This window comes from Phaenicophaeus curvirostris, chromosome 6 (assembly GCF_032191515.1).
Source record: "Phaenicophaeus curvirostris isolate KB17595 chromosome 6, BPBGC_Pcur_1.0, whole genome shotgun sequence".
In the NCBI taxonomy this organism is placed as follows: Eukaryota; Metazoa; Chordata; class Aves; order Cuculiformes; family Cuculidae; genus Phaenicophaeus; species Phaenicophaeus curvirostris.
Window position 1 is genome coordinate 36,768,267 of NC_091397.1, and position 17,747 is coordinate 36,786,013.

The 17,747-nt window shown below is 37.1% G+C and overlaps 1 protein-coding gene across 2 annotated transcripts in view; it reads left to right on the forward strand.

The window, feature by feature from the left end:
- Window positions 1–17,747, forward strand: part of VPS41 (VPS41 subunit of HOPS complex) — a 101,634-nt gene that overhangs the window by 14,973 nt on the left and 68,914 nt on the right. For both annotated transcript variants that reach the window (XM_069859794.1, XM_069859795.1), the window contains exons 3-4: window positions 822–929; window positions 3,676–3,753. In XM_069859794.1, coding sequence (XP_069715895.1) covers window positions 822–929; window positions 3,676–3,753 — 186 coding nt within the window. The remainder of the gene's footprint in view (window positions 1–821; window positions 930–3,675; window positions 3,754–17,747) is intronic.

The following is a 17,747-nucleotide window of genomic DNA, read 5'->3' on the forward strand; positions in this document are numbered from 1 at the left end:
TAGCTCAATCTCCTTTTTCTTTACTCAAGTGCTATTGATGCATCCTTTGCATCTAAGTAGTTATCAAGTGATAATACGTAACATGCTTGAAAAGAAAATCAGAGGAAAGCTTTGACATTTACCAGGGAGTTACTAACATCCAGATGATATAGGTGATCCATAGGAATATGCTGTGTCCAAATCCTTTTCCCAAATAGTTTTGCAAAAACATATTTATACTCTTTTTTTTTTTTTAAACATAAACCCACTGGTGGGGTTTATACAATTAACTTATTGCTAGTGGATTCCTTTTATTTTTCACAGCATTTTGCCTCTATCCTTCCTACAGAGGTGCAGCATCTTGTAAAGGTTTTGAAGTTTCTTGTAACCTGCGTGCTTCAGCTTAAAGTTAATTGTGGCTACAGTGGCACTTTATTTTATCATCATCTGTTTTTTCACATCCATCCTTTTTATGTTTTTCTTCTAAATTGGGAATGACTAACTTTATGTAACAAAGTACACATGTACATGTTTTCCTGCTTTTTAGGTATCAACTGAGTGCCTCTTACAGCTAAATTAATATGCTGTTACACAGTCTTTGTTTGCACCTGGAATTTTGGAGTAAAAAGAGAAATAGCAAAAAAAGCACAACGCAAGCTCCTTCCATTGATAAAAATGTGAAAATTTGGCTTTTGATTGTAATGGCTGTTGAGAGATAGCAGTGATCCATCTTTGCTTGTTGCTGTATGGTGGTTTGGGGGTATTTGTTTTTTATTTGAAATAAACTTATAAATCTTTGTTTTTTCTCTTGCACCCTTTTCCTTACACTCATAAAAATTTAGGAAGATGAGAGTGAAGAAGAACCTAAGCTGAAATATGAACGGCTTTCTAATGGAGTGACTGAAATTCTCCAGAAGGATGCAGCCAGCTGCATGACGGTGCATGAAAAGGTATTACTTGACTGTGGCAGAGGTAGAACTTCTGCTTGGTTTTATGTATTTAACTGTGCTTATAATGCATTGGTGTATATCTGTGTAGGAGTGCTGCCAACTTTCTTTTATTCAGAAAGGAAATTGGCATATACTTCGCTTATTTGTACAGCCTGAGTCACTGAAGGTGGACTTGATCGTGCTAGGGGCTAGCTTAGCATATATTCAGCTGTGGAAGACAGCTAAGTTTCTATTAGTACAGTGTAATGGAATGTATTTACAATATTCCTTTTTTTTGGTTGTTTCTTTCAAGGGGATGTCATTTAGCTCTTCTCTGATTCAATATATTAAAAACAAGAAGGAAATGCACGTTCTGTGGTACTGGTTAGGTTTGAAACATACAAGACAATAAAAGGAGAAAGTGATGGTCAATTCAAAGTAAAGAAACTTTATGAAGAATATTTCTTAGTTCATACAATGAAGAAACTTCACGTGTTTCTTTACTGCTTTAAGCAATTGCTTTTTATTTTCTGAGTTTTCTTCTCATTTCAACATTTAAAATATTGAGGAATGCTGAAGCATCTGAAAATACAAGTTAATGATTTGTCAAGTAACTATTAATATCTAAAACATAAGAGCTGTTTTGTGAATGTATAATTTTTCACAGCTGGTAGTAGCTCCTTATCAGTTATTGTTGAGGGATCTATATTATTTGGCTGTATTTTTAGATTGACTTCTGCTGTGTTTCTTTTACTCAAAGGACTGTTGCCATGGCTCAAGAGGCTCTTAAGATGAAGCTTGTATTTTAACCGTGCGAATGAAAACAATAAGTCTTTTTAAAATGCTTTTTGACAACTTAGAATTGCACAGATATTTGGAAAATGGGCAGGCATTTCATGGTGGTCTGTGCCCTGTTTACGTTACCTTTTTTTTCTGAGCCACAGGTAAATTTTGAAAGCTGAGAGATGAATGGAATTTTTCTGTAATGATGCGCACAGATAGAGCTTTAGTACTATACTGTCAAAAAGAGGGACAATGCAGGACAGCTATTTAAATATCCCAGCACTTTTAGTTTTCCAGAAAACTAGATACACTGTGCATGAGAAGGATCAATATTGTTAGAAACCAGGTACTGAAGTCTTTTAGGAATAGATCTCATACAACACAGAGAGGTTGAAAATAAAGCTGAGTTATAGGTTTTATGAGGTTGTTTTCTGTTTTGTTCTGATTTGGTTGTGATTTGGTTATTTGTTGTTTTGTTGGGGGTTTTATTGGCCCCTGCAAGAGCGGGAAGAGCCCTGCTTAAGAGTCTTCATTGGCAAAATGATACAGTACTGTGTAATATATGCCTCTAATTAAAGCAGTTTGACTTTGCTGGGAATCCTAAAAATCTGGCTTCTGTATTCAGACTAATTTCCCTCCAGAATTATTTTTTTTTTCCTTTGCGCTGCTAAAGCATCATATTTTCACCAGGCTTGCTGTCTGCACTGGATGACTAATCGTCATGGCACCTGGTGCATTCAAGCAGGCCTGTGCAGTGGAATAGTCATACCTAGTTATGTCTGCACACCTGATGTTTTATTAACCAGTATTGATTTTTTTACCCGGGGGACTTTTTTCTTCCTGAAAAAAGGCAACCTTGCAGGAGTGAAAGGCATTGCAGGGGATGAATTTCTAATGAACCCCTTCTTCCCCTTTTTTGACTCCTTTTAATGTAGCTTCATATTTTAAGTGCCTGAACTGAAATTTCATTTTAAGCAATTCCATTTTGATAAATCCTTTTAAACCTTGACTTTCTGTAAGGTTATTTTTTAAAGATTGTGCTGCCTGACTGACACGCTTAGCAGTGCCTGTAAATTTGAGCATTTCATTATAGGTTGCAATGAAGCATGCTCACATGCAGTGAAATACAGAGAATTGAGGAGCCTAGACTATTTGAGTAATGCTGAAAGGAGAGAAGAATAAAAGAAACCTCTTGTCATAAATCAAGTAGTACCAAAGTTCTTCCTTTTCTATTTGGGTGTAGTTCACATGGTTCAATTAACAGCAGATTTCTCAGAATCAATTTCCTTCTTGTTTGTATCAAAATAAGTTTCTGATAGCATGTATTTGTGTGGAGATTTCTTTATTTTGCTACTATTCTTCTTACAATGAAACTGCTGAGATTTCTGGAGAAGAGTTTTTGTCTTGCATTTGATCAATGTAAGAATGTTGCTACATGAAGGAAAGCAAACCCAGTGGTTATCTGTGTGCTCAAATGCACTGTCAGAGACCTTCTGTAATTCAGAAGTATTTTACCAGTGGCTTGCTGGTGGCCTTTTGCTGTGTTTGAGTGTTTTGGTTTTATGTTAATGATGAAGGAGAATTTAAAATAAAGCCTAAAGGAAACCATTATGATTGAAACAAAGCTGCAGAAAGGATCCAGGAACCATTTCAGGTCTATGTTGGTCCTTTCTTTCATGCTGCATTTTTAATTTGCTGCCACAGTCCATCAGGCAGTGTGTATGGACCGCAGACACACCATTAGTTGTCAGTGGATGAGGATCCTCATGACTCATTCTGACAGCTAACTTGGGCTATCACAGTAATATGGGCTTGAAGGCCTGTTTTATTCTTTAGGTGCAGTTAAAATAAGCTTTGTCCATAGAGGGACTGAGTTGTTTTTTTCTTCAGTATTCCTAATCATTATTCGGCTAAACATTTAGCATCGCTGTACTTTTGGTTGTGGTGTCTTTGTGTTTGTGTAATCAGACTCTTTCTTTTACAGTTTTTGGCACTGGGAACACATTATGGCAAAGTTTATTTACTTGATGTCCAGGGGAACATCACACAGAAGTTTGATGTTGTAAGTATGATGTTATTCAGAATACTGGGATGTAAGAATGCCGTGATGTACTAAGTAAGAAATAAATCTTGCTTCACCTGTAATTTTACTAAAGCATTTCACGAACTCCCTCCCCATAATAAAAGAAGCCATGTCTGGTCCTTGCAAAAACAAGTTACCCTGGATAGTTTTGTGATGAGCATATCTCAGTCTACTATATGTAAACTTTCTTTGTGAAGACAGATGTGGAAATACATATTTATGACTGTAAATGGCTATTATTAATTATGTACCCTAGGGGCTCATGACTACCGTAAGGCGGTAGGTGACCATTGCTCATTAGGTGACCATTGTCAGTTGTTAGTGTGTACGCTATCATCTTATCAGGTTGCCACAAGTAATTGAAAATTGATTGATTGCCTTGCTGGTTCAGTTTATCTACTGCAAATATATAACACTAATATTTTATGTGAATGTTTGAAGCTTTGACTCTAAAGGGATTGTATTGATTGAAGGAGAAGAAGCAGGCATTTTCCTTTTGTGGCTCCTGATATTAGAGGATGAATGAAATGCAAAATTTAAAGCTCTGTTCTAGAGTATTTAGAGTTCCTTTTAATTGTGGATACTTGTTGATTTTTGTTTTCTTTTTCAATATCTCATTTTCAAATTCCCTGTCTTCCACAGGAGGTGGGAGGAAAAGAATTAGCAATTTTTTTTTTCCTCTGGCATTGTCACAAAATCTAGTAGCCAAGCATCAGTTTTTCATAGCAGTGTCAGCACTTGTCAGTGTATCCATCACAAGATGTTGGCATGTTTGCAAAGTGAACGTATGTTCTAAAGCTGATGCAGCTAGCTGCATGAGAGGGGTGAAAGGTTTTATTTTTGAAAAATCTAATGATGCAATTGTGCAAGCAGGAGAGGAAGTCACAGGCAAAACCTAGCCCCCTCGGCACCACATTTGGAGGAAATTTTATGTATAGCATTGGTCAGATTGACAATTACCACACTGGGTATTAATGGAAGTCAAGCTAATTATGTTTTTCTGCTCTTAACTTTGTATGTTCATCAGGTCCGCAGAGGAAATGCTGGCTGCATTTCAAAAGAGGAAACACTTTTGGTGTCTCCCTTACAGTTCCTCATATATGTATATATACACACACTATTAGCTAAAGATGCAGTTTCTTTCTCCCTGAAATAATCTATTTGGGGCAGTCCAGATTAAAGTGTACCTGAATTCTTCTCTTCCATTTCTGCATTAAAATCCTGACCTAAAGACTCACTCAAATAAAATTGAGATTTTCCATTTAGTCAGGCATTAAATGTCTTAGATTTGTATTTGTTCCACTCTGTGTCAGGTACTTGGAAGTGCTCATTTGTAGAACTGCCTTTTTTCCCTTAAGTGTATCACCAATGCCCTATTCTCACACACTGGTTTCGAAAGGCGAAATCCCCGTCTTTCTATAAAGACTTAGGTTAATACCTTGGTGCAAAGCAATGAACAAGGGGACCTTTTGTCTACTAAAGACTGTAAAACAAAATCTCTGCATCCTCTTTATACCCAGCAATGCAAATCTGCTATTCTTTGCTTTACTTTTCTTTAATAAAATGTCCTCCCGGTGCCTGCTGGGAGATTGGTTTCTTATGAGGGAGTTAAGGTTGGGCTACATAAGCCACCTTCTGCTATACAGTGCCTGCTTCGTTATCCCTTTCTCAAACATTACCTGATTCAGGATGAAAATTTTTGTGACATATCTTTTTATAGAGTTTACAATGATGTTTTTTAACCTTTTGTTTGGATACAAACTTTTTTTTTGAGATGGAGAACAGGAAAAAGAAATATTTCTTGGATTTTATTCTTAATGTTTCTGTCTGTTTTGGTAACAGATATGACTCCAGTGCAACAGATAAATTAAATCACGGATCAGGTGGAAAGGGTGCTTCTTTTTTTCTTTTTTGTAGTTTGAAGAAAAAATATTTTGCTTTAGGACCACTTGTGTTTAGAGGATAAGTTTTCCAGGAAACTACTAGGTGTTGTAGAACAGAAAGGGCCGCCAGTGTAAGAAACAAACCAGCTCAGTGATATCCTTGGCTGCTTAAACAGAGACATTTTCTGAATGAATGTTATCAGCTATTGAACCCATGGGCAGTTTATTCTGAATTGGGTGCTGTGTGTTAGAATATTTTCCGTCTAACCTGAACTTTTTGAGATCTTGGACTGCAGACTAGAGGCATTGCTCTCAAAATGTTTGGTGGGATCTTCCTTCTGTTCTATCAGCGCTTGTTTACTGTCTTCCCTTTTGGAAGATTTGCATTAGTGCATTGCCATGTTGTAAATCCCAGCCTTTCTTGCAAAGAAAGTGAGCTGCTTCCTGAGGGCCTACAGATGCAAAGCATTCTTTGTAAATGTGCTGGGGCAAAGAGTATTTTCTATAGTAGTATTTTCTCTGGTTCTTTGTTGGGTCCAGAATGAGCAAAGCCCTTCTGAGAAGCATTTGCACTGGTGTACTAGCAGATGTCATTCTACCTTGAAATTGTAAATAAGAGAAATATCTGTTGTTGCTAATTTCTGGAAATTTGTAGTGTATAAAAATTGTTCAAGGTAAATGAAGGAGTCTCTCATTAAAGAGCACGCAATTTTTAATACTGAAATCTCAGCATTGTTTGCAATAAACGGTGGTCCTGGGGAGAGAATTTTGCATGTTTTTCTTTTTGAAAGAGTCTTCTCAGTGGATATTTTCTGTCTTATGAGGTGGCAGAAATGAATAGTAAGGATATTAATGTGAAGCCCTTTGTCTGGAAGAAATCAGTTATGTAGTTCAAGAAACCATTCTGCATATGAGTCTTCATCTGTATTTTTCAGAGTTTGGGGGTTTTTTTGAAGTCAAATAAAGCCAATAAAAAAATTGTTTTTTTTAATTACCTGTAAGTCTATCAAACGTGTTAACAGAAAAAAAGATATACGCAGAAAACTTTAAAAGTTAGTAGATATTAATAGTGTTCATATGTAAAACAGAATAGATAGAGGAGTGTTTATTTTCACTTTTTAAAAAATTTCTTTTAATAGCCAGTTCATATTAAATATATGTAGAAAATACCTTTACTGCTACTGTAGTCCTCTTGATTCCTTTTTTTCCCTTATCTCAGATAACTATAATAAATTATATAAATGGTCTTATAAATTGAAGAAGTAATAGTTTTGGTTTTATAATAAATCGTTTATTTTCCGTGTTAGCTCACATCTGGATTTGAACCAAATTGTAAAGCAGAAATGGAGACTAATCTCAGTGGATTTACAGCATAATTACTTGATCATGTCTCCAGTTCCTGTGAACTTTGTGGGAGAAAAATTAAAAGTATGTTGCATAGTTGCAAAGTATCCAGAATGGCCAGATTTTCAATGTTGGTCCTTCTCTTGAAGGCTGAATGCATTTAACATATTAAATTGCTCAAAGCAGCTGTAAGAAACACTGAAATGTTGTGGCATCCCTAGAAGTTCTGCTATTCTGACATGGGGTTTTGCTAGGTCTTTTTTTTTAAAAAAACCCCAAACTTTTAGGACTTCACTCTGTAACGTCCGTAGCAGCAAAGCAATGTGGATATCCTAAATTGCAAATATTCATCCTAGTGCTGCAAAGATTTAATCATGTGCTCTCGAACTTCATAACTGAGTGAAAATGCTTTGGAACTGGTGTGGGAGACTTTTTGGTTTGGGGAGAATGGAGTGAAAGGAGTTTGGGAGCTTTGGCCTTGGGTGGTGTGGTACCTCAGCAGCCACGCTTGTGCTCTTGCATAATCCCCCTTTCCTCCTTGCCTAGCATGTTTTTAGCTCTCACCAGCATGGCTGTCTTTGACAATGTCAGCCGCCCAAGATTAACTGATATGCATCCTCAAATAACGCATGTTTGACAAACTGGTGTTCTCTTATATTAGGGTTCAGTGCATTGAGTGAGATGAAATGTGTCAAATGCACTGAAAATTATTACTAAAAGGCAAAAGCAGGCTGCTAATGCCAATGACAAAGGATGATGCAGGACTGATTCACAGCATGTTAATTTGAAATGCCTCTCCATCTTTCTTTTCTTCTTAGACTGTCTACAATTTATTAATATAATTATTGCTTCAACTGACATCTTGTGGATTAAGGACTTGTAGATATGAAGAAAGCTGTACAAACATGTTTAGTTAAGTAACAAATCAAAACCCTTTCAAAGGGCAAGAAAACCTGCCCCCATTCTGGTCTTCTAATAAACATCTAGCTTAAAACAGAAGTGGTAAGAAGTCTTGGCTGATGCCAGTGATATTCCGCAAGAAGGGGAAGCATCTATTTTACAAGTAGGAGGGATTTAAATGTTTAATGCATCAGAGTTGTTTCAGAGGTGATGCATGAGCCTAGAAAACCATGGAAGTAGTGTTTAAAAGCTTCTATTAGTGCAAAGAAATTGAAGTCCTTTTAGTATGCAACATTTGTAAACTCTTCAAGACTGCTGGAATTTCAGAAAGAATGAAACTTTAAGTAGTGGTCCCTCCTGGTAGCGTTTCTTTTTACCACTTATTTCTTGCCTTGCCTCACCATTTTTTTTCTAATTGTCTCACATCGTGTAATATTAAACATTTCTTTATTTTGTTATAATTGGAGTGGCAGAAATTCAAAATCACTAGGTTGTCTCTGCTACCTTGAAAAATTAAAGGAGAGTTCCTTCTACAATGTTACTGTTTCCCTTAGATCTGTTAAAGTTACAGCACTTGCCAGCCTCTGGACCAAGTGTGTTGCTTGCTTGAAGGTCAGTGGCCTGTTGGTTTTGCTGATACCCAGGCAGACAAAAAACAAAATGTCAGAGATTTCTGTGGACTTGATATGCTTTTGAAAGAGTTTAATTGCTCACAAGAAAAGCGTATTTCCTAATGAAGGAGCAGGTGTTGTTAAGTACTAAGTGCTGTTGCTGGAAAGGATGCAGAGCCGGCTGACTGCTGTGACAGATAATGCAGCATCTTTCAATGGGAAAGGTAACTTTTAGCATTTGATTGTATAATGAAGTTACTTTGAATGGAACTTTACAGGAGAGTTTAAGACTAAGATGATATAAATGTCACTTATTTTGACAGGCTACTTAAAATTCCCTGTTTATTACTTTAACTACATCATTTTAGTTGTCACTGTCAGACTATGAAAGAAGACTTAGTCAGGAAATGAAATGAAGCAACACAATTTAGAGTAAAGATCTGGGTAGCTGTGTGTTAGTATTTGCAGGGTGTCACTGCACCTGTTAAATTTGAAGCTGAAATCCTCTCTTTTGTACAAAACCAGGTATGCAGCTATAAATGTAGTCTCCAAAACCCCAAAATTAAGGCTTTGATAAGAGTGAGTGTCTATGTGGGGAACAGGCTTTCATCCCCTCCGTGGCAATTCCCACCCAAGTGGGTGGTCCAGTCCTGCAGCTTAAATGCTTTAAGTTAACCCGCAGCTCTGCCCAGGGGAAAAATCTGGAGAGAAGTTACAACCTTCAGGATTTTGCTCTTAAGACTTGGATGTCTACACCCAATTTAGAATCATAGATTCTTTTCAGGATTTTGCTCTTAAGACTTGGATATCTACACCCAGTTTAATAGCCTTTCTTGTACTTTAATCTACCTGTCTTTTTATCTTAACTGCAGATGATTTGGGAATCCAGAGTTTTTGCAGTAGCTGTGGGAGTAACTCAGATGGCCATTTGAGTTTTGACTTTTTGGATTTTATAAAGGCTTGAAAAGTATGTCTTATGATGCTTATTCTGTATTTGTTAAGTTGTTTGCGATAAGAAGTGTTTGCAATGAGAGCTGTGGAGCTATTGAAGATTAGAACTGTTCCTTTGCAGGAATCGTGGTGCATCTGGGTGTCTCTCACTGGGTGAGAAGTCAGGTAGCTTGCCTAGACCAGCAAAAATCGTGATGTCAGGGCTATTATTCTGTAGGTCTAGACAAGTTTCTTGTCTGACACGACTCTCGTAGATGTTTGGCACATCATCTTTGTATCCACTGTATCTAACTTTCCTTTGAAGAGAGCATTGCTTAAGTTTTTACATAAACAAAGAGATCATATGGATGTGGTAGGCATTTGTTAGTACTAGAAACATTGTTTGGAGCATGGAAGAAATACACTTAACACTTAAACAATGCATAATTCATTTTTTATAAGCTCAAAACCGAGGAAGGCATGACTGTTCATTCAGCTATTCTTTGAAGCTTGTACCTTGCACTAACTCTGTAGGTTAAAGAAATGTAAAAAGTTTAGTTGGAAGTATGATCTCAGCTACAGGAGCTCTTGTATGGTCAAGCCGTTTATTTCCTCGGTGCTGTTAATTCATACAAGTCCAACATGCTTGTGCAGTCACAAACAACAAAATGTATGCTCTAGATTATATTAATTTCATTTAAAGTATAAGGCCTAAGTATTTTTTTCAGCTGTTTCTGGGACTGCAATTGTTTCTCCTTCTCTTTTAAACTTTTCACTATGTTGCCCAAGTAGCTTCTTTCGAGAAGGATGTCCATCCTTAGACTGAATATCTCTGTAAAACTTCATAACTCTCCAAATGCATGTTGTTTTCCCTTTAGTTTTTTGACACAGAAGTGTAGGAAGAAGTTTCCTTTTTGTTCACTAGTATCAGTCTGTCAGCTGCATTTCCTGTCCAACTCTAAAAGTATTACCTTTAAGGTATATTCGCAGCCCTCTTCAACATCTCTGATTTCAGTAAGAGTTTGTACATGTCACCTTTTAATAAGGTAAAGGGCTGTGACTGAATACTGTTTCGTCTCAATCATCTAGATTCAGCAAATAGTTCTGTTTCTTTTGACTTAGTAGGATCCTATCATATTCTGTGTTTTCTCAAAAAAAATGAAATCTGGAAAATTTTAGAGGTATGGGTATCTCATTATTGGAGAATGCAAAACATGAAGGACATCCTACTGTAGTATTTAATGCAGCATTTCTGGTCTACGAAAGGGCAAAGTTTCCAATGTTTTGGGTTTGGGGTGGTTTTTTTTATCAGACCTTGTAGGGGTTCTGTGTCTATTTTTATGAAAGTTCAAGTAGAGGACCTTACTGTGATTCTGCTAAGTGAATTTACATGTGGCATTTTCAAACATTTTTGAATAAAATTATTTGTGACATTATGCAGAAACATCAAAATCATCAAAATTACTTTTTTTGTCCTTCTAGCTCTTTCACCATGCAGGTTTGGTAACATTTGTAGTTTGAATGCATACTACATCTTGTGATTATTTAGAGACTGTAATTTGTGTTTGTAGCTGTTACTGACCTTTTTTCTAAAAAATTGCCCTATGCACCATAATTTGACAATATTAGTTTATTTGCTTTTAAGAATAACACAGAGACATAGTTTCTAATTTCAAAGACATATTAAACAATCATGCATGATAATATGTTTTAATCTCTAATTTAAGCAAAAGATTACTTTTTCTAGAATGTAATTGGCTCTTAAAATAAACTCAAAAGGCTCCCAGCAAATTTCCAACAACTATTAAATATGGAACATACTTCTCTGTGCCTTCAAGGGGCTAAGTCCCTGACAGGAAAGACTAGATGCTTCTAGGTTGTTATGTCTTTTAGTACTGGTTGGTATTCAAAGAATCACAGATTCTCACCATCAGGGGTGTCCCTGCCTGCTGGGAACTTTCTGGTTTGACCAGGAAGTGTTGACTGACAGTCATTCGCCGTTTCCTTCTTCCAGTCATCTTGGAAGCATATTGTGCCACAACTGTCTCTGACACTCTCTAAATGCTCTTTGCTGATATGTAGCTGGACCACTAGGCCAAGTTGCTCTAGACTTTTTGTTAGCAGCAACAAAAAAGTTAGTTTCAGGTAGCACTGAAGAAGCCTTCTTATAAAAGACTGGTTACATAGATGTGCGTTTTCTAGACCCTAACCACCTTGAAAAGCATAGGGAGGGTTTGGAAAGATTTAATTCCTAAAATGGTTGTATACTGCTGATTCCTGGAGCTGTTTTCTTTTCAAGTGGTACATACCTGGATGGCATTTTCCTGTGTATGGAAGGCAGGCACTTGCGTGCACATATACAAAATAATAGCAGTTTGCTTGTCAGAATTATTCAGAGTTCTGGCATTAATAAAATATTATTTGCATTAGAAAATGTTTTCCTAGTTAGAAAGTCCAAAGCAACTGAGTTCTGGAGGACAGTGTTTTTTATACAAGTTGACATTAATGATAGAGCTACAGCCCTTTGTTTCCATTAACAATAAAAATGCAGCACTATTAAAAACACAAAATGACATAACAGGGGCATAATACGATGAACAGAACATGAAGGCAAAACTAAGTTTTTTTTCCCACAGGGACTAAGATATTATTGATAATTAACTTTGTAAATCTAAAAAAGATTCCTTTCTGAAGGATGAGACTTATTTGTCTTAAAAGACATGACAGTGTGTTTAGCAATTTTTTGTTGCACTCCTGGCAGAATGCTAGATGTGGACAGTTCAGATTTGACCAGTCGTGGGTGTTAATGTCCTCAGAGTGGCTGCTGACAAAAGTAGGTACTTTCAAGGTGACCATCTCCACTGTGATGCCACTGAGGCAGCTAGCTCCGCTCAGTGTCCTGTGACAGTGAAATAAACGTACAAGAAATTTCAGAAATCAGTTTTTTGGTGTTGGAAGGTTCACCACTGTAACCATAAACTGGCTGCTAATTGAAGTCTGTAGTTGTGGCAGATCTTGGCAGTTTTGAGCTGTGAAATGTGAGCAATGTAAAGATGGAGGAATGAACGAATCTGTTTGTTTACTTTTTTGATCTACTTTATTTAAAGTTTATTATAAGCAATCATATCTTCACTGGTATTGAAATAGAGCCTCTTTGTATGTAAATGCATTGAGGAAGTTGTACAGTATCAATTCATCTTCACATTTAGCTTTACCTGTCTAACTGTCACAGTGAGGATATAACACTTCGTGATTCATAGTTTCTACTTGTGTGAGTACTCTCCTCCCTCTCCTCCCATCTTTCGACTTGCAGATGTTTCTAGGATCTTGTCAAGAATCAGATGCCCAACATTGATCTTTGTTGAGTATCTCCAATGGATTTGTGCAACTTTCCCAGATAATATAATTGTAAATAGAGGGAATTCCAGAGTTGGTGTCCAAAAAGAATACAGTGCTTTCGGTACACAGGAAATGTATTTGTTATTGCATATAGCTCTGATTTATGCCAGTCTGTACCAGCATTGATACTTGAATGTTTACGTGGAAAATGGCTTTAGTTCTAGCTGTTGGCTGAACTTCAGCATTCATCACCTAGTGTAATATTTAACTGTGCCAGGAATATGACCAGTGATGTTGTTTTCAGCCAGGAAAAGGAGTTCCTTCCCTTACAATATTTCTGCTTCTGTCTGATTCCATCAGTGAGAAATGTTTTCACTGATTTCAGTAGCCATTGAGTTGGGATAATTGTCTGTAGTGGAATGGTTGACAGGCTAAACTAACTGGAAAAAATATTTAGTGAAGTTTTTGATGGCTGGAGCTGGTAGAAGGAAGAAAACTATGTAGTTGTGGAGAAAATAATGGCTACATAATTGAATGTATGGAGAAGCAGGGATACTAGGCTCCACGTGGTCATGTCCTCTGTACTGTGTTAGGTCACGGAGGGGAATGAGCATCTTGGCTGTTACGAAAACCATCCTGGAAATTATATTGGCACAAAGGTGTGTGACCCCTGAGAAGAATAGTCATGAGCTTTTTGCTTCTTTAAAAGTCGTTTTGTCAAAGCACCAATAAAATAATCTGTAAAAAGAATACCTATCCTGACAGGAACTTACACTGTATAACCTCGTTGGCATCTCATCAGTCACATCTCTGAAATGTGGCTTATTAAGAAATGGAGAAAAATCTCATACTTAGGGGGCAGAATTCTGCAAAATTCTGTGTGTTGATGACATTGGTGATGGCATTCTGTTAGAAAAAAGCTGTGAAAGCACTGTGGTAAGTTTCATCCTCAGAGGTTTAGGTATGTTTTTTTGGATTGTTCTTCAAAGTCTGATTTATAGTTCAGTAGCCTGAGTGGAAAGTTAATGCTCAATGATGAATTCTCCAAGTTCATTGTGCCTAGGGAGCTGTTCTTCAAAGGGAGCGGTTAGAGAAATCAGCGAGAGGTGAACCTCCAGATTGCCTAGTACAGTCTTCTCACATGCTGTGATGGGTCTTCCAAAAAAGGTGTGTGTAGTTATCTTCTGCAGCCCTTTCTCAGCCCCCCACCTACACTTCAGCCCTCCCTATGGGTGTGATAGGGAATATTGCTTCATATTCTCAGATTGCTTTAATACACAGATAGCAACAAAGAAGTAGAAGCAGTTTTAGGACATACCTTTATTGAAGCCCTGCAGTCACACAGTGGATGGCAAAATGGACCTGGGGAGAGAGGAAACAAGAGTAATTTGCTTACTTTGGCACAGAGCTCCCAGGAGGATATCTGCTCACACACCAGTGTTTTAATAGAAAAGAGTTTCTGTATTGGATCCATCAGGAGTTAGCTAACAGTTAAACTCTGCTAAGAGGCAGTGTAGGCTTTCAATACGGATTTGTTTTCAGTAATAGTTGTATCATTCCTACACAAGCATTTTGATTATCTAACAACTACTACAGACTTAGGGAGATCCCTTGTTAATTTTACGGTTTTTTTCCTTGAACATTTGGTTTGGTTTTTTTCCTTAATCCTTGTAGTTGACAAACAAGATTAAGGGATTCACTGATGTGGAAGATATTGAAATCACTACAGGCTTTTTGTCTATAGTCTGTGTCAGACTATATGTGAAAGACTCCTTTTCCTCGCATTCCCTTAGTTTTAGACAAACTTATGAGACCTTCCATTTTTTTCTAGGCAAGGTCTGCCTTCCTGCAGTCAAAATAAATTTTAATGTCATTATTGTTCAGTGTCCCAGACCTCATCACTCTCCTCAGCTTTCCCTTCTCCCTTTTCTTCTAACCAATGTAATCTTCCATTTTTAATCTGGAGAATGGCAGGTTCAAGAGTGTCATAGGAAGAGCTCTGGAGCAGGAATCCTCGCTTACCATAATTTCGCGGTCAGTATTGTTGAACAAAAATTCTTCAGTGTGCATATTATTAAATTTTCATCAAATTAAATTTTACGTGTTGTAAATTGAGAGTATACTAATTCTGTTGTAGGCAGTGGTGAACAGCTTATTCTGTAACTTTTAAACGGTCTTTTCCATTTAAATCGTTGTCTTTCTACATTATATTTCTCAGTTTTCTGTAAACACGTAGGTATGTATGTTCTTTTACCTTCTCATAGGTAAATTATGATACAGCATCAGAATTGGCTTTTCTGAGTTGCTTTTCCCTCTGTTGTATCAGTAAAACTCTACAAATACACAAAATATGCACAAGTCAGTGTAGCGCTGCAGCAACTGGGGCAAGAAAAGTGTGTGGATTCAATTTATGAAATGTAGCTGACTCTCATTATCACAGAATGACCTGAGTTGGATCTCACTCACAGGGATCATTGAGTCCAACTCCTCCTGTTCCTGCATAGGACAACCTCAACATTCACACCATGTGTCCAAGTGCATTGCCCAAATGCTTCTTGAATAGTGTTAGGCTTGGCACCGTGACTGCTTCCCTGGGGAGCCTGTTCCAGTGCTCCACCACCCTCTGAGTGAAAAACCTTCTCCTAATATCCAACCTAAACCTCCCCTCACATCTTACTGCTGTTCCCTGGGGTCCTATCATTGGTCACCAGAGAAAAGAGATAAGCACCTGCTCCTCCTCATTCCCTTGTGAAGAAGCACTCAAGCGCTATGAAGTCCCCCCTCAGTCTCCTCTTCTCAAGGCTGAACAGATCAAGTGACTTTAGCCATTTCTCATACGTCTTCCCCTCTAGCCCCTTCATCAACTTTGTGGCCTCCTCTGGACACCTGCTGGTAGTTTATATCCTTTTTATACTATAGTGCCCAAAACTGCACACAATACTCAAGGTTAAATGTTTGAGCAGTAGGTTAGTATTGCTGTACACTGGAGTTTCACATGCTTGTTTGTGTTGAGTTTCAGGTAGATAGAAGCGCATGAATAAATGAAAAACAGGCATTAGTAGGAGAGAGAATTTTTTAAATTTTCGTTATATTTCAAATTCTGTATACATACAATTTACCTTGTTATATAGATCCAGATTGATGATTATGTAGCAGAAAAGATCTATGGATGTTTTTTCCTTCTTTGGGTATGTATATATGAGTGTATGTATAGATACATACACAAATAAAAATGGGTTAATTTAGGAAAAGTTTCTGAAAATTCTTTTTAAAGGCTGGATGAAAACCCTGCTTAAGTGGGTTGTATTAGTGATAGGAACCTCTCACAGTAAAATGAGCTTTGCTGTGTGATCGAACACTGCTTTGCTTTTCACACTCCTAATGTATGTGTTGCTTGCCTGCTAACCGTGGCTAAAAGGCATGAAGTCATAGGCAACTATTAAAATGTTTAGTTTCCTAGCCTGTAAATATTGCATTTCTCATAGATTGGAGTGAAATCCTGTCTTACATTTCTTGTTCATCCACTTCATATCCATAGGGATGCAGCATTTGTGAAAGAATCAATTATCCATTTGTTAGTCAGAGGAGCTTTACAAATTATACATTAGCAGATTGATTTCTCGGGCTCACCATTGAGGGACTGGTAGTATAAGGTGGGTTGATGATGAGTGTCAGGGGAGAAGGAGTTGCCACAAAGAACACAATTAAAAGAAGCTTTCTGAGTGGCCATGAATTTACTCCTAATTGAAAAGCTGACATAATCCATACTAAGTGCATTTATTTCAAGCATTTTATATTAGGCAATTGATTATCACATGAGGTGCATTTGTTGGTAGATACTTGTTTTTTCCTTTAAATTTAGGATTTTGCAAAAGCCTTTGTTTAGATCTTTATGTGTAAGATGCCTGCTAGCTTTTTCTCCCTCTCCCTAAACTTTTCTTTCTTCCATTAAGGTAACATTTTTTTTGTTCTGTAGTGTCAGCTTGACATTATTGATTTTGAACAGTCAAACTTACTTATGTTGTCCAGAATTCCAAACATGTCTCCATCAGAAAGAAAACTGCAGCTAATGGAAATTCAGCTGAAGGCATTTCTTCCTTCCTTGCCAGAACTTCCACACTTTATGAAATTCTGAAGCTGCTCCCAGGTTAATCATTTCAGTGTATTTCCCTCCCCAACTAACAGAATCCTTCTTGACACCAGGTTTGAATTATGTTGCTTTAGAAATACTATTTTTGTTACTATTATTTATAAAGTACTGGAAGTATCATTGTGACCACAAAGAAATCGTGCATTTCTACTTGTTGGGCCTAACGCTAGGGGTCCTGATTAGGTTAAAAAAAGACTATCCAGTGTAGTGCTAATTAAATCATTATTAGTAGTTTCCTCAACATTGTATATGCACCTACCTATGGGTATATGGCATGGAGTTTAAGGTTAGATAGTCTCTTAATTGAGTAATATTTGCATGGATGATATGTTCCTAATTTTTGAGATTGACACTTTGACCTCAGATGGCTGTTGTAATTCTTAATTATGTTTTTTTAAATGTAATGCCTGTAAATTTCCCCACCCATTTAAAATATCTTCACAGCAGTCAGCTGACCAAACCCCAGAGTATAAACTGCTTCTAACTTTATCAAATTATCTGTCCTCCAGATTGTGATGAGTTAGTGACTACCTGTGTCCTCTTTAACCTTGAATGATTCTTTTATCTTTTGTTGACCTGTAGGTGTGGAATTTGCAGGAAGGGCGTTTATTCTCTCTGCTGTAAAACCCCAAAGCTGGGGTTTTTTTTGGCAGGCAAATTAGCTGGAATAAAGTTTTTAAAAAAAAAGATTTCTGAAATATTTAAATTATACACAGGGTCTTCTCAGGATGCAAAGAATACTAAATTTGAAAAGGTAACTAACTTTCCTAACTGGCATAGCAGTATGTTTATAAAACTAAACATTATGAGAAGATT